The sequence below is a fragment of the Anser anser genome (genome assembly GCF_964211835.1).
Source record: "Anser anser genome assembly, chromosome: 19".
NCBI lineage: Eukaryota > Metazoa > Chordata > Aves > Anseriformes > Anatidae > Anser > Anser anser.
In genome coordinates, this window is record NC_139740.1 from 15,061,943 (window position 1) to 15,087,797 (window position 25,855).

Consider the following 25,855-nt stretch of genomic DNA (forward strand, 5'->3'; position numbering starts at 1 on the left):
GGCCGGGAGCACGCGGCCGCCGGGGGCCGGGGGCTCGGTGCGGCTCCGGTGCGGCCGCTCCGCCGGCGGTAAGCGGGGTGCGGCAACGGACGGGGTGCGGCGATAAGCGGGGCCGCCGGCGGTGAACGGGGCCGCCGGCACCGGACCGCACCGCGCTACCGGCAGCGAACGGGGCCACCGGCACCGCACCGGGCTGCGGGCAACGAACGGGGCCGGGGGGCGGGGCTCCGGGGAGCGAGGGGCGGGGCTCCGGGGTAACGGGGCGGAGCTCGGGGCCGGGGGCGGGGCTCCGGGGGCGCCGGTCGGGGCTGCGCGCTGCGGGCGGTGCCGGCGCTGTGGCCGCCCCCTGGAGGGGCGGAGCCTCGGGGCCGGAAGGGCTCCCGGCGGCAGCGCCCCGTGCGGGCGGTGACACGTGCGGGCCGCGGGGACCCGGATGGTGCGTGCGGCCGGGACGGGGCGGGGGGGGGGCCGGGACCGGGACCGGGACCGGGACCGGGACCGGGACCGGGACCGGGACCGGGACCGGGACCGGGACAGGGATCGGGGCCGGGGCGAGGCCGGGAGGCGCTGCGGGCCCCGTCCCTGCGCTCTCCCGGGCGGAGCTGCCGGTAGCGGCCGTGCCGCACGTGGCGGTGGGAGGGCCGGGCCGGGGCCGGGGCCGGGGCCGGGCCGGGCCGGGATGTGGCGGCGCCGCCGCTGAAGGTCGCGGGCGGCGGCGCGGTCCCCGCCCGGTGCCGGGCCCCACACCGGGCCTAGGCCGCGGCCGGGCCCCGCTCACCGCCCCCGTCCCGCAGCCCGGCCCCCGGGGCCGCCCCGCCGGCAGCGCCCGGTCCCCGCCATGCCGATCGTGGAGAAGCTGAGGGAGGCGCTGAAGCCGGGCCGCCGGGAGCCCGGCGAGGACGGGGAGCTGGGCCGGCTGCTGGCCGCCTCGGCCAAGAAGGTGCTGCTGCAGAAGATCGAGTTCGAGCCCGCCAGCCGCGGCGCGCCGGGGCGACCGGAGGGGCTGCGGGGCAAGTACCTGCTGCTCAACCCCCGGCAGGAGCCGGCCCCGCCGCGCCGGGCCCCCGAGGGGCCGCTCGGGAGGCAGGGTACGTACGGGGGAGGGGGGGGGCGGGGGGGGGCTTCCCGGTGCCCCCGCCCGCCGCTCACCCCCCGGTCCCCGCAGGCGGCGAGCATGCACCGGGGGACGGCGTCCCCGCGCCGCAGAAGGTGCTGTTCCCCGCCGAGCGCCTGTCCCTGAAGTGGGAGCGGGTGTCCCGGGTGGGCGCCGGGCTGCACAACCTGGGCAACACGTGCTTCCTCAACGCCACCGTGCAGTGCCTCACCTACACGCCGCCGCTCGCCAACTACCTGCTGTCCAAGGAGCACGGCCGCAGCTGTGAGTGGGGGCTCGGCCCCGGGGGGGGGTGCGGGGGAGCAGCACTCACGCGTCCCGGTCCTGGGCTGCGCTCAGCATCCCCGTGTGCAGCCCTGGCCATGGGTGTGCAGGGGTCCGGCCGTTTCTCCCCGTCTCCCACCTGCCCCTTCCGTCCCCGCACGCCGCCGCGTGCAGCCCGCTCAGGGCCGGGGCAGCGTTCCTGAGCTCCGGGTCCTCGTGGCTCTGCTGGGACCAAGCTGGGTCCCACAGGGGCTGCTGGCCCCCCTGGGCAGAGCGTCGCACACAGCACGGCCCGGGGGGTACCTGCTGCCCGGGGTGGGTCCGGCTGGGCACAGCCCTGAGCCGACGGCCGCGGGAGCGCGTGGGGCTCCGGCAGGGTCTGCCCCGCTTGCTGACCCATGGGCTCCTCCAGGGAGGCACCTGTGGCCTGTTTGCCATCTTCACGGAGCCTCTTGCGTTTGTGGTCGGGTTTGCTGTGCCTTGTGTTGTGTCCCGGGCTGTGCCAGCTGGGGGTGTGTGCGCTGGTCCCCGTCATCTGGGCTGCTCCCGCGCTCTGCTGTAGCACGGAGCTCCCGGGGAGGGCTCGTAGTCGTGCTCCCTGTGCTGCGCTGGACCCGAGATTCCCCTTCCCCTGCGCTGCCTCCACCTCTCCCGCGTTGTCCCCAACGTCCTCTCTTCTCCCCTTCTGCTCCAGGTCACCACGGAGGCTTCTGCATGATGTGCATTATGCAGAATCACCTGATCCAGGCTTTTGCCAACAGCGGCAATGCCATCAAGCCGGTGTCCTTCATCCGAGACCTCAAGAGTAAGGATGGCTCCCCTCCCACAGCCTCCCTCCCGCAGCCGCGCTCGCCGGCGCTGACTAACGCGCGAGCAGAGCCTCTGAGAACGGGGCAGGTCCTGGCGGCGAGCTCTTCTGAGATGAGTCACTGAGCCGAGCGGGTGCTCCGGCACCACGTGGGGCTGCCCCTGCAGCCGGCGCGAGTCTGACTGGGTCGTGCTGGGGGTGCTGGCGGCCGCGGGAGGCAGCGAGTGGCTGCGCGTGCCAGGGCTGATCGCTGTCTCCCTGCAGAGATCGCCCGGCATTTCCGCTTCGGTAGCCAGGAGGATGCGCACGAGTTCCTGCGCTACACCATCGACGCCATGCAGAAGGCCTGCCTCAACGGCTGCACCAGGTACGCGGGAGGGCAGCAGGAGGTGGCCGTGCTGCAGCCCCGGGCTCTGCCCTGCCCCTCGTGGCTGTGGCCCTGCCCTGGGTGCTGCGGCTGCTGGGGGGTCCGGGCGTGCTGCATGGTGCGGCCCCCACTTGGTGGCTGTGGGGGGGAGCAGCTTTGCCCTGAGCCCTCTGTCCCGGTGTGGTGGCATCGCCTCTGTGTTCAGCACCGGGCTCCGAGCTCCAGCCGGGTCGGCTGTGCCTGGGGGGCGTTGCGTGCCCGCAGCCTGGTCCCCTGGGCTCCCCCCCAGAAAGGCTGCAGCATCCTCGTGCTCCCTACAGGCCGGGCAGGGGTGGGGGCTGTGCTGCCGCAGTGCCTGGGGACACGGGGTGGCCCTTTAGGGGTGGCCCTTGTGCAGCCGCACAGGGGCGGTGTGAGATCCGTCGCTTCTTCCCCAGGTTGGATCGCCAGACCCAGGCCACGACGCTGGTTCACCAGATCTTCGGCGGCTACCTGCGCTCCCGTGGTGAGTCTGCGACTTCAGGAGCATGGCTCACTGGTACTTCGAGAGCCTGGCACTAAAAACCTTTGGGGAAAATAGCTAAACCGGCGTGAATTACCCAGAGCTGCGGTTTTACACTCCCGCTGTGCGTGCGGGTCTTGGCCCCTGTTGTGGCAGGGCAGAAAGCTGTTGGCTGTGGGCCCCTGGCTCGTTGTTACCCGGCAGAGGAGTCAGTGTTTGCAGCTGTCTGGCGACACTTGCTGTGCCAGCGAGTGGTGGCATTGCCGGCCCGCCTCCCTGCCAGGCTGCGAGCACGCAGCAGGGGTCTGGTGCTGACGTCCTGGAGCCCAGACGGGGGGAGTGCTGCAGCTGCCGTGGGCGCAGAGCTGTCGGGGTGCTCACTGCTGTTTCCTTTGCAGTGAAGTGCTCGGTGTGCAAGAGCGTCTCGGACACCTACGACCCCTACCTGGACGTGGCACTGGAGATCAGGGTATGTCAGCAGGGGTGGGGGCAAGCTCTGCTCTTGGAGGGGATGCTTCTGCAGCTGCCCCTGTGCTGTTCTCACACAAACGTCACGGTGCTGTGCAAGCAAGAGGGAATCAGCTGCTGCGGTGCTGCCTTCCCTGCTGGGCAGGGCAGGGCAGTGCCCTCAGCCGGAGCGGAGCCGTGGCCTCTGCTGGGGCTCGTGGTGCTGGGCAGCTGCGGCAGCGCGGGGCTGGTGGTGGGCTCCCAGGTTCGATGTCCCCATGCTCGGTGTCACCTCGAGGGATCTGGCCGTGCTGTAGCATGGATGGCCCACCCGTTCCCTGAGCTCTCCTCTGTCCTTGCAGCAAGCCGCAAACATCGTGCGAGCGCTGGAGCTGTTTGTGAAGTCAGATATGCTGAGCGGGGAGAACGCCTACATGTGTGCCCGGTGAGCGAGGGCTGCGGGTGGGACGGAGCCTGCGGTGGGGAGCAGGGGAAGGCTGCTGCAGTACGGGGGCAGCCCTGGCTGAGGCATGGGACGCGAGGCCCCAGAGCCTGCGATGGAGCTGTCCCTGCTCTGGCTGCCTCCCCTCACGAGGAGGGTCTGGGCAGCAGACGTGGCCATGAGCTGGTGTAAGCGTGGTCACTTCCATGCAGTTTGGCCCTTGGCCCTGGCTAGCGGTCAGGGTGGAGTAGTTTAGGTAGCCTGAGCTCTTCCTCTACAGGTGCAAGAAGAAGGTGCCAGCCAGCAAACGTTTCACCATCCACCGAGCTTCCAACGTCCTCACGCTCTCGCTGAAGCGCTTCGCTAACTTCAGCGGAGGCAAAATCACAAAGGTGAGAGCTCAGCGGGCCCCCAGCTCGGGGCCCTGCTGGCCAGAGCAGGGTGAAGGGTCCTGTGAAGGATCCTGTGCACAGCGCGAGCTGTGCCGCAGCCCGGCAGCCTTTCCCCAGCGGTGCTGCGGGGCCAGAGATCTGCGGGGGGCGTCTGGTCTGTCCCAGTAGAGAGGTGGGCTCGTAGGACAGCTGGAGCTGCTTTTGCTCTGGCAAGAAAGATTCCTGAGACGCCCTCTCCCCGCAGGACGTGGGGTACCCCGAGTTCCTGAACATCCGGCCATACATGTCTCAGACCAACGGGGACCCCGTCATGTACGGGCTCTACGCGGTGCTGGTGCACTCCGGGTACAGCTGCCACGCAGGGCACTACTACTGCTACGTGAAGGTGAGCCCGGGCTGCGCCCCGGCACCCCTCTGGGCCGGGCTGGTTCTGCTCGTGGGTCCCTGCAGGGCGTGGGACGGGTGCTCAGCGGGTGTGTGTGGCCCGGAGGGGCCCTGGGCAGGGCCTGACCCCCCCCTCTGCTCTCCCTCAGGCCAGCAACGGGCAGTGGTATCAGATGAACGACTCCCTGGTCCACTGCAGCAACATCAAGGTGGTCCTCAACCAGCAGGCCTACGTGCTCTTCTACCTGAGGTGAGGTGCCCTGCGCCTCCAGGCCCCGCCACCCCTGCCCTTCAGCGGGTCTCCTGTGTTGTGGGGCCAGGCTGGCAGCGCGTGCCCCGTGTCGTGGGGTGCACAGGCTGGGAGGGACGTGGGGGGAGAAATCTGGCCGCTGGTCAGGGGTCCTGTGTGGATGAGGAGCATGTCGCTGCCTCTGAGCTGCCGCCTCCTGCTGCTCCTGTACGCCTCTGAGGCGAGCAGCCTGATCCTCCTGGTTAACCTCCTGGTTTTAACCCCTGCGCTCTGCCTTCGCCAGAATCCCCAGCCCCAGGAAGGGCTCGGAAGGGCCCGTTGCCAAAGCCACCTCCGGCCTGCCCAGCCGCCCAGCCTCCGTCTGCGACCAGATCAAGAAAAGCGTGACCAACGGGCCCCTGCCGTCACCGCTGCTGGGCCGGGTGAGTCCCAGGGGCTGCTGCCGGGTGGGGAGCGCTCCGTGGGGAGGGTCCCGCGGTGCCCGGGCTTTCTGCGTGGGCCTGGGGGCGAGGGCAGCGTTGCCGTGTCCCTGGAGCCTGTCCCCGCTGAACTTCCCCGTTCCTCCTTGCCCAGAGACCAGAGGTGCTGCCAGGCAAGAAGCTGCCGGGGCCGGAGGAGATCGGGGTCCCGGTGGCCCGCAGCGCGCCGGGCGTGGGGCCGAAGCTGCTGAACGGATCCGCGCCGCCAAGGCCGCCCGCTGCGTCCCCGTCACCCAAGCTGCCCCTCAGAGCCACCCAGGCAGCCGTGACGCCGACCGACGACGCATCCCGGAGGCCCAAGAAGCCTCCGTCCTCCCCGCAGCAGCCTCCTGTGCCCAGGGCAGCTCAGGGCCCCCGCGGCCCCGGCAGCGCGGCCAGGCCTGAGGCGGATCTGTCCGGGGACAGCAAGCAGCCGCCCACCTCGCCCCAGCCCGGCCCTGGCACTCCGGAGCGGGGCTCCTGCAGGAGCAGCACCACCAGCCCCGCGCACACCGCGGCGGGGGACCTGGCCAAAGCGTCCCAGAAGGCCAAGACTGGAGCGGGAGGCTTCTGCCCCTCTCAGGACACGGACTGTGGTGCGGAGCTCCCCGCCGGCCGTGCCGCCGAGCCCGCCGGCCCCGAAGACTCCAAGGTGGTGAAACCGAAATCCTCCCTGCTGGGCAGTGCCGCGGTGGAGCTGAGCAGCACCATGTCACCGCCACCGGCCAAGAAGCTGGCGCTGTCTGCCAAAAAGGTGAGTCCGGGCCTCAGGATGTTGGCGGGTGCCTCGTGCCACCCGAGCTGGGTGCGCGTGCTCGGGGAGGTGCAGAGGCGGCGCTCGTGAAGCCAGAGTCGGTCTGGGGGAGTCCCCAGGGCTCGCTTCTGCCCTCCTGCTGGGTCAGGGCGTGGGGCCAGGCCCCTGCTGCTGCTCGCGGGTGGTTTGCGTCCCCGAGCCGTGCAGGAAAGCGGCTCCTTCCTCGCTCGAGTGAGCGCGTCCCGCTGCAGTCCCGGTGTCGGGCGCATCTCGGCGGGGGTGCGGGTGACCTGCAGCTCTCCAGCTGCAGGGCTGCCCCTGCCCGGCCGATGGCGTGGGGGGGTCCCTGGGTGCTGCCCTGCAGCCCGGGGCCTCGTGCTGGGTTTTTTGTGCTTTAAATTTCCTTCCTTCCTTTTTTCCTTTGTGCTTCTAACTGAAAACACTTCTGATTCTTCTTCTACCACCCCCCACTTTCCTCTCCCCGTCTGTGTCTGTTCCCCTCCCCTTTCTCTGGGCTCCCCTTTTTATTTTCTCCTCTTGGCTCACGGAAACCTTTTCGTTAGACCACCAAGTTTTTATTTATGTCGATAACTGCAGGGCAGCACCCCGCGGAGGGCGAGCGGAAGTGACCGCCGCGCGCAGCCTCACCCGCAACCCGCCGGCCTCTCCTTCCCCACGACCACCACCCACCCCGACTCCTCTCCCTGGCCTCTCGGCAAGCCCAGGTAAGCGCACGGGGGGCTCCCGGACTCCCACACGACACCGAAGCCAGCAGCAGCCCTGGAGCTGGCCGTGCGGCGCTGGTCCGGCATTTCAGCTGGCCGGGGGCATCTTGGCACCCGCAGCCCTCGTCCCTGGGCTGTCGGGGCTCGTTCTGAGCCCCAGAAGCAGGGCAGTTTCTCTGACTGTTGGCACAAGGCAGGCAGGCACTCTGCAGGCTCTGGCCGTCTTATTGCCCCATGGCATCGGGAGGCCTGGTCTGGATCTTGTTCTGGGTCTCCCTTGCACCCTGTGCTGTGGCAGCGCTCGCTTCTTCCTAATCGTGCTTGCAGCTGCCCCCGGAGCAGGCTCTGACTCGGGTTTCTTGGCTTCGTGGCTCAGGTGGTGCCAGCCGGGTGCTTGTGCACCTCGGGAGGGGAGGCAGCACGGGGCTCCCGCTCCCGACTTGGCTTTCGGAACACATCAGCCTCTCTTTCTGTCCCTCAGGCTGTCCTCATCTGCTCTCAAACTGCCAAACCCCGAAAAGCCTGCCTTCAGCTTCGCCCCCAGCTCAGCCCCTCAGCTCCCGGCCTCCCCCCTGACCAACGGTTCCACGGCCCCCTCCTCGCACCCCCGTCCTGCCTGCAGCGGGGAGCACGGGCCCGGCCACGCCAACCCCGCGTCCTCCAAGAAGAAGCATCGGAAGCAGCATCCTGAAGCAGGTGGCAGCCCCTGCGCTCCGGCTGTGAACGGCAGGGATGAAGCCTCCAGCCCCCCCAAGAAGAGGAGGAACATCGCTCCGGAGGGCTCGCTGTCCCCTGCGGGGAAGGGGGCAGCCGGTGCAGATGCTGGCGGTGGCAGGGAGGAGCTGCAGAGCAGGCCCAAGCAGCAGGCATCAGCCCCCAGCTGTTTCCCAGGCGCGGAGCCTGTCTCCCCGCGCAAGAAGAAGAAGAAGAAGAGGCGGCTGCAGGAGACAGAGGAGCGCTGCCTCGGGACGCTGCCCTCGGGCAGGTGAGGGGATGGGGGCCTGGGGGCGCTGACCCACTCTGTGGGCGGGTTCTGCTGCCTTTGAGTGGGGTGAGCCTCACGGGGCAGGCAGCTCCCCCCAACATACAGCACACCCTGCACACCCGGGGGCTTCTCTTGCCCCGTCCCCACGGCCGGGCCAGACCGAGCTGATGCTTGCTGCCTTCCCCAGCTCCAGGAGGGACGAGGCAGAGCCCTGGCAGATGAAGCAGCAGAGCCCGGAGCCCAGCCCTGGAGAGAGCGAGCATCGGAAGCGCAAGCGGAGGGAAAGCCTGGGCAGCCCCCCCTCGGAGCAGCCGGCTGCCGCCAGCACCCCAGGTACGGCCGCGTGGCGCTGCCCCGCGGGAATGCTGCTCGGAGGTGGGGTGAAGCAGGACATCCCCCAGCTGGTCCTCACCCACTGCTGTTTCTGCAGCAGCAGCGTGTGCCTGGGGCAGCCAGGCCGGAGATGGGTGCAGGCGCCACGCAGCTGCCCCCAGCCCGGAGCCTGGCCCGGGGGCTGGCACCGCACCCCGCAGCCAGGAGCGCAGCGTGGTGCAGGAGCTGCTCAGGAACTCCTTGGACAAGGCTTACGGCAAGCAAGGTAACCGTAACCGCTGCGTGCCGGGGTGCTGAGTGGGCCGGTGGGCACATAGCCCCCCCCATCCTGCCCGAGCACCAGACGGGCAGAGCCGCCCTGCAGGGGCTCCTGGAGCTGGGCTCGTGTACCCGGCCGAGGGGCTCAGGGAGCCGGGTGCTGTCTGGGGGAAGGCGGTGCCGAGGAGCCCCATCCTGTGACGTTGTCGCTTTGCAGTCCTGACCTGGGAGGGCGAGCTGTCGGCTGTCAGCCGGGACGCCATCCAGGACGCGGCGTGGGCCCGCAGCGAGACCGTCATCGATGAGTGGGACGAGGAGTTCGACCGAGGGAAGGTGAGCGCTGGCTGCGCCCCCGGGGGGTGGCGGGGGGCTGCAGGGCCGCCCCTGTCCTGACCCGAGAGCCTTCCTGCCTCGGCACAGGTGAAAAAGGTTAAAAAGCTGAAGCGGGAGCGGCGGAGGCACTTCAACCCTTTCCAGCAGCTGCAGAGCAAGCGCAACTTCTGGTCCGTGACGCACCCCGCCAAGGCGGCCAGCCTCAGCTACCGGCTCTGAGGTGAGCGAGCGGGGCTGGGGGGGGCGAGGGGGCAGCTCTGCCCCGTGGGGTGCTAACGCCGCTCCTTCCCCCCCCAGGTGGAGATGGCAGCCTGCAGCCACCGGAGCAGCGCGGGGCCAGCCCCGAGGAGCAGCGAGGGGTCCCTGGAGCTGCTGCACCCCGCTGGGGGGGCTGGGGGAGGCTGGCCTGCAGCGAGGGGCCCCCCACCCCGGGTGGGTGCTGCTGCAGGGGGCTGTTTGTTGGTGCAGCCCCAGCCCTGGGCAGTTCCTGGCTCCCCCCTCGGGCCCAGCCGTGCCTGCAGCCCTGGGGGCTGGGGGGGGCTCCCCTCCAGGACCCTCCCTGGGGGGGGTGGGGCTCTGCCTTGCCCATGGCCACGGGGTGGCCCCGGCCCGGCCCTGCCTTCCCCAGCCCCAGGTCTGGGAGCCCCCCGGGCCTCCCCTCCGCCCATCCCTACTGCAGCCCCGGGCCGGCCGGGACGCGGTGGGGCCGGGACCCCCCCCGGGCCCCCCCTCCCCAGCCCCAGCGGTGCTGTGCAGGGCGGGCAGGGCGCCCCGGGGGGCCCGGGGCCGTGCCTGCTGCGGGCAGCCTGCGCCCCCCCGTGTGCCGCGGGGCGGGGGCTGCCCCCCCCATGGCCCCTCCGTTCCCCCCCCCCCCCCCCCCCCGCCGCGGAGCCGCCGCGCCCCCCCCCGCAATAAAACCGCGAGGCAGAGCGAGCCGAGTGCTGGGGGCGGGGCCTGGCGGGAGGGGGCGGGGCCTGGCGGGAGGGGGCGGGGCCTCGTTCATCCGGGGGGCGGGGTCCGGCGCGAGGCGGCCCCGCCCCCTCCCGCGTCACGTGCTGCCGCCCGGCGCGGCCTCGGTGCCGCCGTCACGAGGGCGGGGCCGGAGCGGCGGCGGCGGCGGCGGCATGGACGAGGAGGGCGGCTACGGTCAGTGCGGGCGGGGGGAGCGGGGGGACCCGGGGTAAGGAGGGGCAGGGCCGGGCCCGGGACGCGGCGGGGATGCGCCCGGGGCGGCTCCGGGCGCGGGGCGGTGTCGGGGCGGGGGGCGGCGTTCGCCCGGTCGCTTCCCTCCCCCGCCGCGGCACCGGGATCGGCCGCTCCCCGCCTGGGGGGGGGGGGGGGGGGGCAGCGACCCGAGCCCAGCGGTGCGGGCACAGCCGCGACCCCGGCCCCGCCGCCCCGGTCGGTGCCGGCCCCGCGGCTCTCGGCTGGGCCCCGCCCGGTGCCGTCCCGGGGCGGCTGCGCCCTGCGCCGGGAGCTGCCGGCCGCGATAAGCGCCGGGCCCGGCCCTGCGCGGGCGTTGCCGGCCGCGGCCCTGCAGCGGGAGCGGCCCCGGGAGCGGCTCCCGGAGCTTCCTCGGGGCCGGCAGCCGCCAGCAGCCAGGCCCGGGACGGCGCCGAGGCCCCGGAGGAGCCCGGCCGGGAGGCTCCCACCGGCGGGGCTGTGCCGGTGGCAGCGGCCGGCCGGAGGGGAGCAGCCCCCGGGGAGCTGCCGGTGGCACGGGGGCCGGACGGCTACCCGCAGGTCCCCTCCCTGGGGACGGCGGGGACACCGGGGGCACAGCGAGGGGTGCGGGGCCGGGGCCCCCCCCGGTGTCACGGCCGGGAACCGGCCCGGGTGGAAGCCCCGCGGTGACCCCGCGGGGAGCACGGCTCCGTCCCAGCGCCCGCATCGTGGTGCGGCGGGGGCCCAGCGCCGGGGTAATCCCGCTGCACCCGGGGGATTACTGCTGGCGGGGGATTAAGGGATTGCTCTGCGCAGGCTGGCGCAGGCTCCTGCAAAGCGGCTTGCCCCCGGGGGCCCGCTGCCCGTGGTGGCCGAGCTGCGGGGGGGCGGCTGGCCGGTGCCTCCTGCCTGCCGGGGGGCTCCCTGCCCGCTGCCGGCCTGCCCAGCCCCGTCCTCCCACAGGTGCCTCGGCTCGGGCTCAGCGGGGCAGTTCGGAGGCCGCACGGCACGCGGGGTGCAGCAGGGACACTGCTGACAAAACCCAGGGCCCGTCCCCGGTGCGGAGCCGCGGCGAGCCCCTGAGCCCAGCAGAGCCGCAGGGCCTGGGGCAGAGGCAGGGGGACGGCGCGGGGACGGCAGCCCAGGCTTAGGGACCAGAGCACGGGGCTGGGGACGTCGGGGCTCCGAAGGTGGTAACGGAGTGGGGAAGGCGATTAGCTGAGGTGTCTGGGAGCAGAGCACACCGAGCCGCGTTGCTGGCACGCAGTAATTACACGTTGGGGTGCACGTGGGGCCCGTGCATCCCCGAGCCGTTGTTTCGGCCCCCCCGATGCTTGGGGCGTGCAGCACGGTGCCCGCCGCTCAGCTCCGAGGGTTGCACGGGGCGCCTGGGGCGATACGTGGCGGGCAGCAGGGAGGGCTGCTCTGCCCAGGCCCTGTTTTGGGGCAGGTGCAGGCTGGGGACGTTCCTAGCACCTTGGCAGGGTGTGAGGAGCAAGCCAGGCACCCAAACTGCTGCCTGGCCCTGCCTGAAACCAGCTGGGGCACCCGCGGCTGCCCTGACCGCGGGGCTTTCCCCAGCTGCTGCCCCCATGCCCGGCTCAGCCTGCGTCCCTCCGGCTCCTCGCCTCCTTTTGCTTCCTCGGGTTGTGGTAGTGGCTGCTTCGGCCCCCAGGGAAGGGGAAGCAGTGCAGGCCGGTCACAAAAGCAGCGAATGCCTCGCTGCCCTCGCTGCCCCAGCAGCAGATGTTCTCCTTTCCACCCATCCGCAGCCACGTGCCGCTCCTGGGACCCGGGGTCCCCCTGCCCGGGCGCTGTGTCCTCCCGGGGTACCGGCCGCTGTCCCGCGCCGTGCCCCGCTGCCCGGCCCCTCCTGCCCGGCTCGGGTTTCTCCTGGCTCAGCGCGTCCCCGCGCTCGCCGGCGCCTCGCAGCTGGCAGCCAGCAGCCGGGTGGCTGCAGGGCGCTGCCTCGTGCCCCGACAGGCTCTGGGGTTTGTTACTCACGGCCGTGCCCCCCGCCGGGGAATCGCTTCTGCTCCGAGGGAAGGAGCGGCCTGTCCGGGTTGGGTCCGCTCGGCGCCCGCGGGGCTGACGCGTTGGGGTGCAGCGGGGCCGTGGCCCGGCAGGCCGCCCCCCCAGCTCTGCCAAGGCCCAGAGGCTGGGAGCTCGGGGCAGGGCCCCCGGTCCTGCTGCAGCAGCACCCCGGCAGCGGGGAACCGGCTCCAGCACCGCCGGGGAGCACCAGCACCACGCTGCCCCGTCCGCATCGCCCGGGGGCTGCCCGAGCGCGGTGCGGGACGGCTCGGCTCCTCGGGGCTGTGCGGGGAGCAGGCAGCTCCCAGCACCCCGCGGCTGGGGGCCCGGCAGCACCCCGCTCCCCACGCCTCGCTCCAGCCCCTCGTGTCTCTTTATGCACCTTCCTTTTATGCAGGGGAGGTTGCTACGCAACCGCCGGCTCTCGATGCTTAAAGCTCTAATACGGAGGGATAAAACCGCTCTAAAAATACCCTGCCGCCAGCCGCCGTGCGGGCCAGGGGCTGGCAGGGGGCAGGCAGCCCGGGGCCGGGGGCCGCTGCTGGGAACTTGCCGAACTCCGCGTCCTCCAAGTGGCTTTGAGCCGCCGGCCGGTGCCCGTGCGCCCCAGCGGGCTGGTGTGCAGGCAGGGAGCGGGGATTGGCTGCGGCTGGCGCGTGGGCTCCTGCCGCTGGAGCCTCCCGCTGCCAGAGCCGCCTTCCCCTGCTCCAGCCAGAGCGGGGACGCCTCGGGCTGCCCGGGGCCCCGGCCGCAGGGAGCTGCCGCCGCGCCGCACGGTGCCCGCCGGGCCTCCGCCTGTCCCTGGGGAGCTGGCAGCGCCCCGCGCGGGGTCTGCGCGGCATGGGGACGGTCAGCGAGCTCTGCGCCTCCAGCTTCCAGGCCTTCCTGTGCCCCTCGGTGGCCACCAAGGCAGGTAGGTGCCCCGTGCCCTCCGCTTCCTGCAGCGTCCCCGTCCCCATGGCAGACGTGGCTCCGGCTCCATATGGCTCGTGCCATCGGCGGCACAGAGAGTCCCGGCCGTCTCGCCGCCCCCGTGCGCTGCCGGGCTCAGGCCCCCGCAAGCACGGATCCGGCAGGACGGCTGGGTGCTGGGCGCTCCCCACGGTGCTGGTGCGGGCAGAGCCGGGGAGCCCATGGCAGCAGCCAGTGGGTGCCTGCAGCACGGCGTGGCTGAGCCCCGTCCTGCCCCAGCCCCTCGCCCTCCTGCCTCCGGCCCTGCCGGGGGCGATGCCCTTGCTGCAGCCCCGCTTCAGAGCAGGAGCGAGCGTGCGTGGCTGCCTTCTCCAAAGGAAACCTGCCCAGGGCAGCCCAGTGCCCGCTGCGTCGGGGCTGGCACCGCAGGCTGTCAGCGCCTGGGAGCTGCTGCTGCTGTCCCTGGGCTCCTGCTCGCGGGCTGGGACCTGGGGCGGGCTGAGAGCAGCTCCCGGCAGCGCTGCCTGGGCTGAGGCCGAGCACGGTGAGAGGTGCCGGCGTGGAGGGCGAGCGAGGTGCATGGCAGGGGGTGCAGCACACGACGCAGGGCTGCAGCACGGCCCAGCCGCGTGCTGTGGCTGTCAGTGGCTCGGTGAGAGTGGATGTGGCCAAGCTGCTGCTGCTGCTCGCGGGCCACGTCGTGTGCCCTGGTGGTGCCCCAGTCCTGCGGCTGGGCCAGGGGCCCCCGAGCCTGGAACTGGCGGGGAGCGAGGCAGCGGCTGTGGGGTGCAGGGCCTGGGGGTGCAGGAGCCGGGTGACGGGGCAGGGCTGCTCCCGAGGGGCTGGAGGGCCCTGGCCAGCTCTTGGCGCTGGGCCTGGCTGCCTGGGAGGGTCTTTCCTGGAGCCACCCGACCCCAGCCCTTCTCCTGACGCACCTCGGCTGTCTGTGGGGAAGGACGGGGCTGACGCAACCCAGGATGTGCACAGAGCACGGTGAAAACAGGATGTGGTGCGCTGAGGCGGGGGCAGGAAGTTTCTTGGGGCCCCACAGCCCCCCCCCCAGCAGTGGGGTGCAGCCGGAGCCCCCCAGCGGAGCCACGGCCGAGCCCGCTGGCGACACCCCGCTGCACCCACGGGCAGCCCCTTCCCACGGCACCGCACGGGGCGTCCCTGCGGCCTGTCCGAGACGCGGGGCCGCCAGCACGGCCCGACAGACGTGGCATGGGTGAGAGCCGTGCCCCTCGGCCGGCAGGAGGGCTGGGCAGCGCCGCAGACGGGGGCTGAAAGGCCGACAGGAGCCTTTTTAAGGCCCTTCCTTCCCAGGCTTTCCGGGGAGATCTCCGTAGCCGGTGTTCCGGGTGCTGTTTTTCCATCTCGCGCTGTGGAGCAGGATTTAGCTGAGTCAAGGTGGCTGAGGCTCACGCGGCCTCTCCAGGCAGCTGACAGCGGGACAGCGACGTGCCGGGGGCTCTGCGGCCGCGGGCACAGCCCTGCAGGCCCCCAGGCCCTGCCGCGGCACCGTCCCGCGCAGAGCAGCGCAGCTCCCGGGGCTGTGTGCTGCCGGTTCTGCCCCTGGTCCTGCGCCGGTCCCCCTGCGTGGGGTCCCCAGCGTGACCGCAGCGAGAGACGTGCCGAGGCGCGCGTGTCCTGGCAGCCCCCGAGGAAGGAAGGGCCGGGCTGGCTCCCGGTGCCCGCGGGCAGCAGCGACCCGAGGGGCGGCGGAGCCGTGCGGGGCCCTGGGCCGGCCGCGGCAGGAGCGGGGTGGCGGTGGCGGTGCCGGGGTGACGCCCGGCGCGGCCCTGAGCTCATTGGCGCGGCGCGGCCCTGACTCAGCCCGGGTGGGCAGGTGCCCGCGCCCCTGAGAGCAGCACCTCCGCCGAGCCGCGCCGGCACCGCCGACCGGAGGCGTCCTGCCAGGATGGTCCTGAGCGCGCAGGGCAGCGGTGAGCACGGCACGGGGGGGCTGGCGGCAGCCCCGCGTCTGACCCGGTCCCGCACCACCGGCTGCAGGGTGGGAAGGGGGCCCAGGGGGACCCCCGCGTGGTGGTGGGGGGGGGGGGGGGGGGGCTTCGCTCTGTGCTGGGCACGGTGGGAGCACTGGGCGTGCCGCTGCCACTCGCGGACGCTGTGCTCGGAGCCCGGAGCGAGCCTGGCAGGCCCCTCGCCGCCGGGTGCTTGGGGGCTGAGGCAGCAGAGGGTGGGGGCACGGCGTGCAGCGCCCCTGTGTTGTGCTGGAAAATCTCCTGCCCGCGTGTGACAGCCCGGCACGTGGGCCGGTCCCCTCGCAGCCTGCAGCCCCCCGCCGGGCTGCCGCGGGTGAGGCTCAGGAGCCCCTGGGGACCCCTCCGGCCCTGCTGGCGCTGCGGGGACGGGGTGCGGGGAAGGGTTAACGCCCTCTTCCTTCCCCGAGAGAAGCTGAAGCTCTGCCGGGGGTTTCTCTTCCTCCTGCTGCTGCTGCTGACATGGCTGGCCCAGGGTCACGAGTGCTCGTCCCCGGGCGGGGGGGGCTGGGGCTTGGTGGCAGAGCCCCCTGCCCACGCAGCCGCTGTCGGCCCGGGGGGGGCGGGGAGGTAGCACAGCCCCAGCCACGGCTCCCTCGCGCCCGCCGCGTGCCAGCACGTCCCTGCCGCTGCTGCAGCCTCCCTCCCACCCTCGCAGCCACCCACCCGCTGCAGGCTCGGGGGGGGGTGGGGGGGGGGCACAGTCTGGCACCGAATTTCTCTTCCCACGCGGCCGCGCAGGGGCTCGGGGCTCTGCGGGTGGCTCCGAGCGCGGCGAGGCCCAGCCCGTCCCGTCCCGTCCCGGCAAGCTGCGTCTTGTCGGTGCTGGCCGCAGCCGCGCAGCAGAGGCCGGGCTCCGGCGGGACCGGCTCCGCGCCCTGGCGCTGTTTGGGGCTGCGCGGGAGGGTTTGGGCGTGCGGCGGGGGCAGCGCCTCCCGTGTTTGAGACGCGGATAACTTCGAACCCGGTGCTGAGGACCAGGGTCTGGGTCACGCTCCCTTGCGTCAGGGGCCGAAAATATCGGGAAGTGTTCTCAAGCCCGGGGGAGGTCGTGTCGCAAGCTGAGGCTGTTGCTGACCTCTGCAGCGGGGGATTTCTGCGAAGGAGGAAGCTCGGCAGAAAACACGAGCGGAGTGAGGAAAGTGCTGAGCTCACAGATTCGCTTTGCGTGAGCGCGGCGCCCCAGAGGCACCCGCGAGCCCCAGCGGGGAGGGAAGCGGCTCGGGGGTGACGCGCGGCTGCGGACGGCGCCCCAGGGTGCGGGGACGGGGACGGGAAAGGGGCCCCGGCAGCGGACCCCTGGAGAGCGCTGGGGTGAGCCGGGGCCTGGCGGTGACACGGGGACAGAGCAAATGGGGCAGCGGCGGCCTGGAGACTGCAGTGGCACCCGGGGCCTTGGCGGAACGCCGCAGCTGGGGGAAGGAGGGCGCGAGGCCCTCGGTGGCACGCAGGGGCCCTCCCTGCGGCCTTGGCACTGGGCGCGAGCGAGCCGCTGGAGCGCGCTGGCAGGGTGGGGGGCAGGCGAGGGCTGCCGGAGGAGCAGGGTGACCTTGGGGACGGGAGCAACCGAAGCGGGAGGTCACGCGCTGCAGAGCACCAGGAATGTCACCCGCGGGCTGCGGCGTGAGAAAAGGGACGGGAGCGTGCGGCTGGCCACGGGGGCTGTGGGGTGTCCGGGTCCTGGGGGGGACAGCAAGGCATCGGTGTCACCACGTGCAGGCAGCGCGTGTTGGGGGGCGCTGCCTCCAGCCCCCAGCTCAGGAGGGGGAACTCAGCACGGAGGAGGCAGCGAGGGCCGGCTGGGAGCCCATTTTCCCTGCTCGCACCTCCCGGTGCGGCTGAGCAGCGTGGCCAGGCGGCTCTGGGTCCCTGCAGGACTGGGACCGAGACCGACCACGGGTGGGCTGCGGGGAGGAGCGCGGGGCCGGGAGCCGCTGGCGGCACCGCGGGGCTCCCTCCGGGCTGTGCGGTGCCACGGCCCTGGTGAGCGCGGGGGCCGGGGCTCGCTGCCGGCCGCTGCTGGCTGAATCAGCAGGACTCTGCCGGGCCAGGCTCCCCCGCTGCAGCCGCTGCCCGGCCCGGGGAGCGTGGTGCCCGTCGCATTCCTCGCGTGCCGTCAGGGGCACTCGGCCACTGCGCGGGGCCAGGGACGCTGCCCGACGCATCCCCCGGCAGCGCCACGTCCCGGCCCCTGGCAGGCACCGGCTGCCTGCCGGCAGCAGCGGCTGCGCACGGATGCGAGTCTGGAGCCCGGCACGGGGACGGTTCCCACGGTCTGTGCGCGCTGACCTGTCCCTGTCCCTGTCCCCTCGCAGTGCCCAGCGACCTAACCCCGGAGGAGTGCCAGGAGCTGGAGAACATCCGCCGCCGCAAGCAGGAGCTGCTGGCTGACATTCAGGTGCGGTGCTCAGGGCTGCTGCGCGCGCTTCCCCGTCCCCGGCTGTCCCAGACACGGTGGCCTCTTGCGCAGGCTCGTCCCCGTGTCCCGAGTCCCCTCCCCACTACTGGGAACCGGGGCGAGGCAGGAGGAGAGGCTGCCTTGGCTGGGGCTGCCCAGCAGACTGCAGCGCCCGAGATCCGCAGCGCCCGTGCCGGAGCCGTGCAGGGCTGGGATTGTGCCCCCGTCCCCTTTCCTCGCCAGCCCTGCTCCTTGCGGCCTGTGCAGGCTCTCCTGGAATTTCTGGGGCAGAAAATTGGAGCCGCTGGAAGCGCAGGGCAGGGAGGGCTGGGCACACGCGACAAGCAGCTGCTGCTGGGAGCCCGTCATCTGCCACCCCGATGGCGCTGCCTCCGCAGGGCCCTGGCAGGGGACGGGAGCTGTGCAGGGGGCGCGGGGGGGTCCCGCAGGGCAGAGGCAGCCCCAGCCTTTCCTTGCGCTCTGCAGAGCCCCGGGCTGCGCGCTCGCCTGCACCTTTCCCTGCGGCCCGGCGCGTCGATGTCTCCGTGCCGTCCCCTCCCTGGCACAGGCAGGGGCTGTGTTTCGGGGCCGTGTTTCTGCCCTGGCCAGTGGCTGCGAGGTCAGCGCTCATCTGGGACGCTCGTCAGTCACGTCTGCGATTAGGGCAGCAGAGGCTAATTACTGCCATATGCTGAGCACGATCTAAAGGGATTAGGGGGTAATTTCGTTAACCTCTGAATCTCTTCCTTCCTGCGTGCACAGAGATGCTGCAAGGGAATTAGCAGCGGGGCGCAGCCAGCTCCCCCTCTGCCAAGTGCCCTGCGAGCTGGTTCAGCCCCAGGGCAGCACGCGGGGGGCAAGGGGGGGCCCCAGGGCTGGTACCTGCCTCCGCCGAGCCCCGTTCTGTGGGGACAGCCTGCCTGCTCCCGGGGTGCCTGGGGTTGGGGAGGTTGGGGGGCAGCTCCTGGCTCAGCGCACTCTCTCTCCCCTCAGCGGCTGAAAGATGAGATAGCAGAAGTGACGAATGAGATCGAGAACCTCGGGTCCACGGAGGAGAGGTGAGTCCTCTGCTGGCACGGAGCTGGCTGAGCCCCTTCCCCGCAGCGTGGCCAGCCCTCAGCGTGGCTCCCCCGCTTGGCCCGGGAGCTGCCGAGCGGCGCGGCCCCGTCCCGTGGGTGCTGGTGCAGGTGGCTTTCCCAGACACGCCTAATGCCATAGAGCAGCGGCAGGATTCCAGCCTGAATTGTTCCTCCCAAGGTCTGTTTTTCCAAGCCTCATCCCCCTGTCTAGCCGCAGAGACTGTCAGGCTTTGTTGTTCTGGGCTGGTGCAGGCAGTGCCGCTGTGGGATTAGGGGGTCCCGGCAGCCGGCGGGAGCTGCCTCGCGGCGCCATTCCAAATCCCCCTCGCACCGGCCCCACCGGGGCATGAAGGCTGCTGTCCTCAGAGCCCCGCCAGGCTTGCTCCAGCCTCTCCCCGTGCAGAGGGGACCCGCTGGGATGCTCTGCGTGGGGTGACCCCACGAACAGGCCGTGGCAGCTCCCCCTGGCAGACCGGGACCTGCCCCCGGCCACTCAGCTGTGGAGCGGGGCAGAGGCGGAGCCGTGTGCCGCGTTCCCCCCGTGCGGGCCGTGCCCGGTTTGAGGCTGGGGGCCTGGCCTGGCCCACGGAGCTCAGCTCCCGTTCGCATCCACGCAGGGCAAGGGGCTGGGCAGGGGAGGCCGGGGGAAGCTCAGTGCTCACAGCTGTGTTGTTTTGCAGGAAGAACATGCAGAGGAACAAGCAGGTGGCGATGGGCAGGAAGAAGTTCAACATGGATCCCAAGAAGGTACGGGGGTCTGGTACCGGGCTCTGGAGAGCAAGGGCAGCGCTGGAGCCCTGCCGCCCCGTGGGCCAGGTGCCCTCTGCCTGAGCCAGGCAGAGCCAGGACCAGGGGCTGCGGAGGCACGGGGTGCGTCGGCAGGGCCAGCAGCACGCCCCAGAGCCGCGCCTCTCGCACCGCTGCAGGGCATCCAGTTCCTGATCGAAAACGACTTGCTGAAGAACACGTGCGAGGACATCGCTCAGTTCCTTTATAAGGGAGAGGGCCTCAACAAGACCGCCATCGGGGACTACCTGGGCGAGAGGTGCGCTGGGCTTCGGGCAGCTCGGGGTCCTGCGGGTGCCCTGTGCTCGCCGCGTGGGGCGGGACGCGGCAGCCCCTGGGGTTCGCTGGGCAGCCCACAGCACAGTCACAGCAGGCTGGGGCTGGGGCTGGGGCCCCTGGCAGGACGTCAGGCACTGGGCCTGCTGCAGCACCAGAAGCTTGTGCCAGCACCTCGCTGAGCACCGGGGCTGGCAGCTGGGCGGTTGGAGCCATGGCTGGCACTGGGAGGAGGCCGGTGTGTGCAAACCAGCCGGGCCACGAGCGGGGCAGAGCCACGAGGTTCCTGCCCAGGGACGAGCAGAGTCTGGAGCAGAGCAGGGAGACGTGGGGCCACTCGGCAGTCACAGGACTGGCTGATCGTGCATCCCTCGTGCTTTGGCTTTGTTTCTGCAGGGATGAGTTCAACATCCAAGTTCTGCACGCCTTCGTGGAGCTGCACGAGTTCACTGACCTCAACCTCGTGCAGGCGCTGCGGTGAGCAAAGGGCTGAGCTGGGCTGGGGCCGGGAGCGGAGCCGTGCCCCGCGTGGCCCTGCAGACGGGGGGCTCGCAGGGGCTGCAGAGACGTGAGCGTGGCCGGAGGGTGTGTGGAGCCCCAAAAGCAGTGCAGCACCTCGCTCTGCAGGCAGTTCCTGTGGAGCTTTCGGCTGCCGGGGGAGGCGCAGAAGATCGACCGGATGATGGAGGCCTTTGCCCAGCGGTACTGCCAGTGCAACCCCGGCGTCTTCCAGTCCACAGGTGAGCAGCTGCCTGGCCCCACTCCCCAGCCCTCCTGCCTTGGGGTCTGATTTTCTCCTCTGTCCCTGTAGACACCTGCTACGTGCTCTCCTTTGCTATCATCATGCTGAACACCAGCCTGCACAACCCCAACGTCAAGGACAAACCCACGGCGGAGCGCTTCATCGCCATGAACCGTGGCATCAACGATGGGGGGGACCTACCTGAGGAGCTGCTGCGGGTGAGGGACGGGACACGGGGGTCAGGGCCGGGGTGCGCAGCTGGGCTGTTGCGAGGCTCAGGGGGGAGCAGAGGTGACACCGGGTGTTGTTGTGCCAGAATCTCTATGAGAGCATCAAGAACGAACCCTTCAAAATCCCCGAGGACGATGGCAATGACCTCACCCATACCTTCTTCAACCCTGACCGGGAGGGCTGGCTCCTGAAGCTAGGTGAGTGCTGGCAGCCGGGCGGACACAGCCCGGGGAGGGCACGCTCTCCCCCAGGGACGGGGCTGGGCAGTGGGTGCGATGCTCCCGGGTCGCCTGCGCCTTGCCGGCTGGATGGGCTCCTTGGAGCACGGCCCTGGAGAGGGGCGAGAGGCTGCAGGCGTGAGCACAGCCGGCGGGGAGTGCTCCCACCTCCAGCTCTCCGTCTTCCCTGGGCTGGTCAGCAGGAGCAGAGTCGCAGCCGGGCGGGCCCTGTGGTGCAGCTGGGTGGGCTTCCAAGGGGCTCTGCCTCTCGGCCGAGCAAGCCCTGGGGTGGAGAGCCGGTGCCAGGGCCCGGTGTCGGAGCACGGAGCTGGTGAGGCTCTTCTCGGCGCCGAGGCACAGCAGGGTCCTGCCGGAGCAGGCCCCAGGGAGCGAACGGCGAGCTGCCCCCAGGCTGCGTGTCCCCCTCCATGCCACAGGCCGGTCCCTGCCTCACCTTCCCACGGCATTATCACCTCCGCATCCCGGCTCCACATGCAGGCAGCGTGCATGGCATCCCCGCTGCACAGCCCGGCTCTCGCAGACCACGAGCCTGTCCCACGCCCTGGCTCCTGTGGCTTCTCATCTCAGCACCTCCTAGGGATCTCTGCCCGGGTCGAGCAAGGAGAGGGGACCGGGTGTGCTGGCAGGAGCAGGGGCCGGAGGCGACATTTCCCTGGGCTCCTGCCGGGGTGGGGTCTCCGTCCTCTCACCAGGGGGTGTTTTCGCCTTACCACCACCCCTTGTGATGGGAATGGGGCCTTGTCCCTCCCCAGGCCCTGCCCAGCACAGAGCCCTGCCCCGTGCCACCCCGGGTGCCGGACGAGGCGTCACCCGCGCCCCAGCTTGGGGGTGGGGGGCCGTGGAAAGCCCCAGGCCCCTGCCCCTTCTGTCCCCGAGCAGGCTCCAGCCCCTCCGAGCCCAGAAAGGGGGTGGTGAGGCTGTGGGCAGGTTGAGAGCCCGTGGGGAGGCCGTGGGGCAGGGGCTGCCCCCCCCCACCCCACACAGCCACAGAGAGCCAGGGAACTCACTGGCCAGGCCCCTTGGGGCTTCCCTGCTGCAGCCCTGCCCCGCTGCCATGCGTGGCTCTGCGCGGGGTGAGGGGGGTTCTTCGGGGTTTCCTCTTTTTATTTTTTTCCCTTTTTTTTAATTTTCTTTTCTCCCTCATTTTTATGTTTCCATGATTTTGGCTCTTCCTTTCCTTGCCCCCAACTCCAGGAGGTACGTACCCCTATCCCCTGCTCTGCTCATGCCTCTGGGGCTTCGTTTCCTTTTCGTTTTTAATTGCTGGCGATTAGTCTCATTGCTGCTGCTGCTAACCACTGCACTGCCCGGGGGACCTTGCCTGCTGAGGGGACAGCCCCGTGCCCGCCGCCGCCTCCGTGGCAGGGTGACGGGCTGCCGGTCCCCGCCGATGCCGAACGCTCCCCGAGGCCTGCCGGGCCCTTCCCCTGCCCTGGTCCCGCAGGGCAAACGCCACAGCCCGGGGACAGACGGGGCCACGGCCGCTCCTCGGCCGGGTGCTGGCAGGGCCACCCGCCCCTGGCATTTCCCTGTGCCTGCGGGCAGCTCGGCCCCGCCGCAGCGGGTCTCCCGTCTCCAGCACCGCAAGGGACAGGGCCGGGTTTGGGGTGTTCGGGGGGCGTCCAGGAAGGGCCCAGCCTGGGACACCGAGCACCTGGAGCTGGCTGGGTGCAGGGAGCAGGTAGGAGCCTGCGCGTGGTGCCCTGTGCCACGCCGAGGCTTGCGGCTGTCCCAGAGCTGGGCACGGCACGGCCCTGGCTTGGCCGCCTGCAGCCCCGAGGCGCTGGGAGTGCTGAATCCCGGGGGCTGCGCTGCCTCTCGGTGCCATACGGTTCCTCCTCCGGAGCTGCTGGTGACGCGGGCACCTGCCCTGGCACGTGGGCTCTTCCACCCACAGCCCTGCCGAGGATGCAGCCTGGAGGAGGGCCTGGGGGAGCTGGAGCTCCTTGGGCTGGGGGCTGGAGGGCATCGAGCCCAGGGGTTTGTGGGGTGGGCTCGGCTGGAGGAGGGCAGGGGCCTTATCCTTCTAGGAAGCCCTGGTCTCAGCCTGGCTCTAGGGCAGGGAATGGGGTGCGGAACCTTTCCCAGCAAGGGGCACTGGCTCTGGCCAGGTGGAGGGGTGGGAGGTGAGGTGGCACGGAGGGACAGCGAGGCAGGGGTCTCCTGCAGAGACGGACGGGGTGGAGGAGACGAGCCCATTGTGTGCACACTGCTGCTTCGCGCCTGTGCCCATCCTGAGCAGCATGGCCTGGGTGCCCAGCCCGCGGCGCTGAGCAGAGCAGCCGGTGCCGCCGTGCTGGCCGGAGCGTGGTGGGGGGGGAGCCGGGCTCCCAGAGGGCAGGGCCAGGCCCAGCTGGAGCAGTCCCCGAGCCCAGCGGAGCAGCTTCTCCCTTTGCAGCGGTGGCTGTAAAGCTTCCCCCAGCCCAGCCTCCACGAGCTGCAGCGCTGGGCTCCTGCTTTGCCCAGCGTTGGGCTGCGCTGGCTGGGACGGCAGCGGGACCGCGGCTGGGGCAAACGGGAGCCCAGCGTCCCCCTGGAGCCGCCCGCTGCAGCCGGCGCCTGGCGTGAATCGGTGTCGGTGCGAACGGGCGCGGTGCTCCCCGCCCGGCCCTGCCCTCCCGCCACCCTCCGCCTCCATCCTCATCCGTCTGCTTTCCGCTCTTGCTCGTGCGCTGCCCGGCGTGGTGTGTGCTGCCTGCTGCTGCTGCGCCCCGGCGCCGCGGGGCTGCCTGGCTCTGCTTGCGCCCCGGCGCCCGCTGCTTGCCTGTGTGTGTCCGCGCGGGCCGAGCCTCGCCGTGCCGCCCGGCTGCGCCCAACCCGCCTCTCTCTGCTCCCAGGAGGCAGGGTGAAGACGTGGAAGCGGCGCTGGTTCATCCTGACCGACAACTGCCTCTACTACTTCGAGTACACAACGGTCAGTGGCCTTCGCACGGGGGTGCTGAGCTGGGGCAGGGGAGGGCGCCGCATGTCGCGGGCTGCAGGTCGGTGAGCCTGCAGGGCTCCCGCTGCTCTGGGGGGCCGGGGGGCAGGCGGCGCTGGGTGCCTGTGCGCGGGGGTGTTGGCAGCTCCCAGCCCTTCCTCCTGGGGCACACGGAGGGGTTGGAGGTGTCCGGCCTGCAACTGAAGCCTCTGCTTGGCCCCACCAGGATAAAGAGCCCCGTGGCATCATCCCCCTGGAGAACCTGAGCATCCGCGAGGTGGAGGACTCCAAGAAGCCCGTGAGTGCCCGGCAGGGTCCCCTGGGGCTGGAAGGAGCACCCCGGTGCTTCGGTGGGGTCAGGAGCGGGCAGGGAGAGGCAGGAGGGCCCCACGGGGTTGCTGCCTCTGCCCATCACCGCGACGGGCAGCGTCTGGGGCTGGCGGCAGGGGATGCCTTGGGGTGCTCGTGGTGTCCCTGTCCTGCTGCAGGGGTGTGCCAGGGAGCACCCGCAGCCCCGCTGCTCTGCCTCGTCCCTTGGGGTGCCCAGGGGTCCCTGCTCCCCTGGGGGCTGTCTCTGAGGGGTCTCTTCCATCGCAGAACTGCTTCGAGCTCTACATCCCCGACAACAAGGACCAGGTGATCAAGGCCTGCAAGACGGAGGCAGACGGGCGGGTGGTGGAGGGGAACCACACCGTGTACCGCATCTCAGCCCCCACACCCGAGGAGAAGGAGGAGTGGATCAAGTGCATCAAGTGAGTGCTCCGGGGGGGGCACGGTGCTGGGCAGGGACGTGGTGGGGGCCGTCCCCTGCGCTTGGGGTGGGGGCAACACTTCGTGGGAAACCCTGCAAGGTAGGGGGGGAACGGGCTCCCCTGGGGGCACAAGGGGGCCTTCCTGAGACCCTTCGGGGCAGGACGGCTGCGTGGCTAACCCCAGCCCTGTTCCCTCTGCCAGGGCAGCGATCAGCCGGGACCCTTTCTATGAGATGCTGGCCGCGAGGAAGAAGAAGGTGTCCTCCACCAAGAGACACTAGCAGCCCCCGCTGGCCCTGCGAGACCGCCGTGCCCCCGCCAGCGCGAGCATCCCCCCTTCCCGGAGGGCTGCAGCCCGGCCCGCGGTGCCAGGACCTAGCTTCAGCTTCGCAGTTTCTTTACCGTGGGGGGAGGGAAGGGGCAAGGGCGTTTTGGTGGCTCTGGCCCCAGTGCCACCATCTCACCTCCGGACAGTGCTGGGCTCGAGGTGGGACACCCCTGTGCGCGGGGAGTCCCCGGTCCTTGCTCCCAGGTCGGCTCCGGGGTGGCAAATGCTGCCTGTGAGCACAGGGGCTGGGCAGCAGGGCCGTCGGGCATCCTTCCTGCTCTGGGTTCCCCCCGATGGCAACTTCCAGCCCTGGGCACTGAGCGTGCAACCGAACAGGAGGGAGGGGAGCCTGGCTTGGGGGAGGGCCCCGGGGGGACCCAGTGCCAGGGACATGCTTCTGGGTCCCCCCGGCACTTGGGTCTCTTGAAGCACTTGGGGCGTCCCATCGTGGGGTGAACAGCTGGCGGTTTCGGGGTGCTGCAGGCACTGCGGTGAAGGGTGGCAGGGCGGTGGGCGCACGGCCCCGCGGAGGCAGGACTCGTGGCCCTCGTTGTAGCGGGCCTGGGTCTGTGCTGAGCTTCCCCACGCTGCTGCCTTGGAGCCCCCCAGGCGTGCCCCGCGGGCGCAGGGAGGTTGTCACTGCCACAGTGCAGCGGTGCCACGGACCTGTCCTTGCCCAGCCTTAGGGTGCCGGAGCTGGGGTGAGTGCCGTGGTGCGGCTGCACCAGGCTGGCAGCTCCTCCTTGCAGCCGCGAGCCCCGTGCCAGGGGTGGCTGTCCCCTCGGCGCCCGAGCAGGGGCTGGGACGTGCCCGGAGTCTGCGCCAAGCACGGGGCTGTGCCCACTGGGGCTGTGCCCCCCGCGCCTCTGCCTCGCAAGCGCCGTGTCCTGTCCTGTTCCCCCACGCACGGGGTCTGGAGAGAGACGCCCGGATCAGTATTAGTCTATTTATCAGAGGTGTAAATATTCCTGTATAGTTTTCTCCTTTTAGATTATTTTGTATGTTGGGGTCGTTCTGTGCAGAGGCCTCTCCGGAGGGCGGGGTGTGGCAGGATTTTTTATTCTAACTTTTTTTTTTTTTTTTTTTTGCCACGGCCTTGTAAACTAGTGCTGAGGATCTGCAGCAAATAAACACCGAACTGCGCTCAGCCTCGGCTCCTGTGCTCTGTGTGCGGGTCT

At 71.2% G+C, this 25,855-nt stretch overlaps 2 protein-coding genes across 6 annotated transcripts; both read left to right on the plus strand.

The window, feature by feature from the left end:
- The first annotated feature begins 311 nt into the window (after positions 1-311).
- Positions 312-9,684, plus strand: USP36 (ubiquitin specific peptidase 36). Of its 2 annotated transcripts, none has more exons than XM_083805166.1 (20): positions 312-436; positions 795-1,088; positions 1,166-1,378; positions 2,073-2,183; positions 2,451-2,553; positions 2,991-3,058; positions 3,454-3,524; positions 3,865-3,947; positions 4,225-4,336; positions 4,581-4,721; positions 4,870-4,970; positions 5,254-5,392; positions 5,544-6,182; positions 6,780-6,907; positions 7,389-7,892; positions 8,080-8,225; positions 8,326-8,490; positions 8,701-8,816; positions 8,904-9,036; positions 9,114-9,684. In XM_083805166.1, exons 2-19 carry the CDS (start codon positions 839-841, stop codon positions 9,033-9,035), a joined length of 3,222 nt encoding a protein of 1,073 aa, XP_083661292.1. In that variant the 5' UTR covers positions 312-436; positions 795-838; the 3' UTR covers position 9,036; positions 9,114-9,684. The 2 variants fall into 2 exon arrangements, with proteins under 2 accessions (XP_083661292.1, XP_083661291.1); XM_083805165.1 differs by having other exon boundaries at positions 8,323-8,490; positions 9,114-9,683.
- Positions 9,685-9,815: 131 nt separating this feature from the next.
- CYTH1 (cytohesin 1) lies at positions 9,816-25,824 on the plus strand. 4 transcript variants are annotated; one of them, XM_083805167.1, is made up of 13 exons: positions 9,816-9,962; positions 17,242-17,324; positions 18,318-18,382; positions 19,084-19,150; positions 19,330-19,448; positions 19,862-19,942; positions 20,093-20,205; positions 20,277-20,425; positions 20,524-20,635; positions 23,515-23,591; positions 23,824-23,895; positions 24,195-24,349; positions 24,552-25,824. In XM_083805167.1, the coding sequence occupies exons 1-13, from the start codon at positions 9,941-9,943 to the stop codon at positions 24,628-24,630; spliced, it is 1,194 nt and encodes a 397-aa protein (XP_083661293.1). In that variant the 5' UTR covers positions 9,816-9,940; the 3' UTR covers positions 24,631-25,824. The 4 variants fall into 4 exon arrangements, with proteins under 4 accessions (XP_083661293.1, XP_083661295.1, XP_083661294.1 ...); XM_083805169.1 differs by lacking the exon at positions 9,816-9,962 and adding an exon at positions 13,567-14,151 and having other exon boundaries at positions 20,524-20,636; positions 23,513-23,591; XM_083805168.1 differs by lacking the exon at positions 9,816-9,962 and adding an exon at positions 14,211-14,869 and having other exon boundaries at positions 20,524-20,636; positions 23,513-23,591.
- Positions 25,825-25,855: the final 31 nt, after the last annotated feature.

Excerpts from the sequence above, each read along its gene's own strand:
- USP36 (XM_083805165.1), top strand. The coding sequence starts at position 839 with ATGCCGATCGTGGAGAAGCTGAGGGAGGCGCTGAAGCCGGGCCGCCGG. Across the intron at positions 1,379-2,072 it reads CAAGGAGCACGGCCGCAGCT|GTCACCACGGAGGCTTCTGC; the intron begins GTGAGTGGGGGC and ends CTTCTGCTCCAG. Across the intron at positions 3,525-3,864 it reads ACGTGGCACTGGAGATCAGG|CAAGCCGCAAACATCGTGCG; the intron begins GTATGTCAGCAG and ends CTGTCCTTGCAG.
- CYTH1 (XM_083805168.1), top strand. The coding sequence starts at position 14,845 with ATGGTCCTGAGCGCGCAGGGCAGCG. Across the intron at positions 14,870-17,241 it reads CCTGAGCGCGCAGGGCAGCG|TGCCCAGCGACCTAACCCCG; the intron begins GTGAGCACGGCA and ends GTCCCCTCGCAG. Across the intron at positions 23,592-23,823 it reads ACTACTTCGAGTACACAACG|GATAAAGAGCCCCGTGGCAT; the intron begins GTCAGTGGCCTT and ends TGGCCCCACCAG.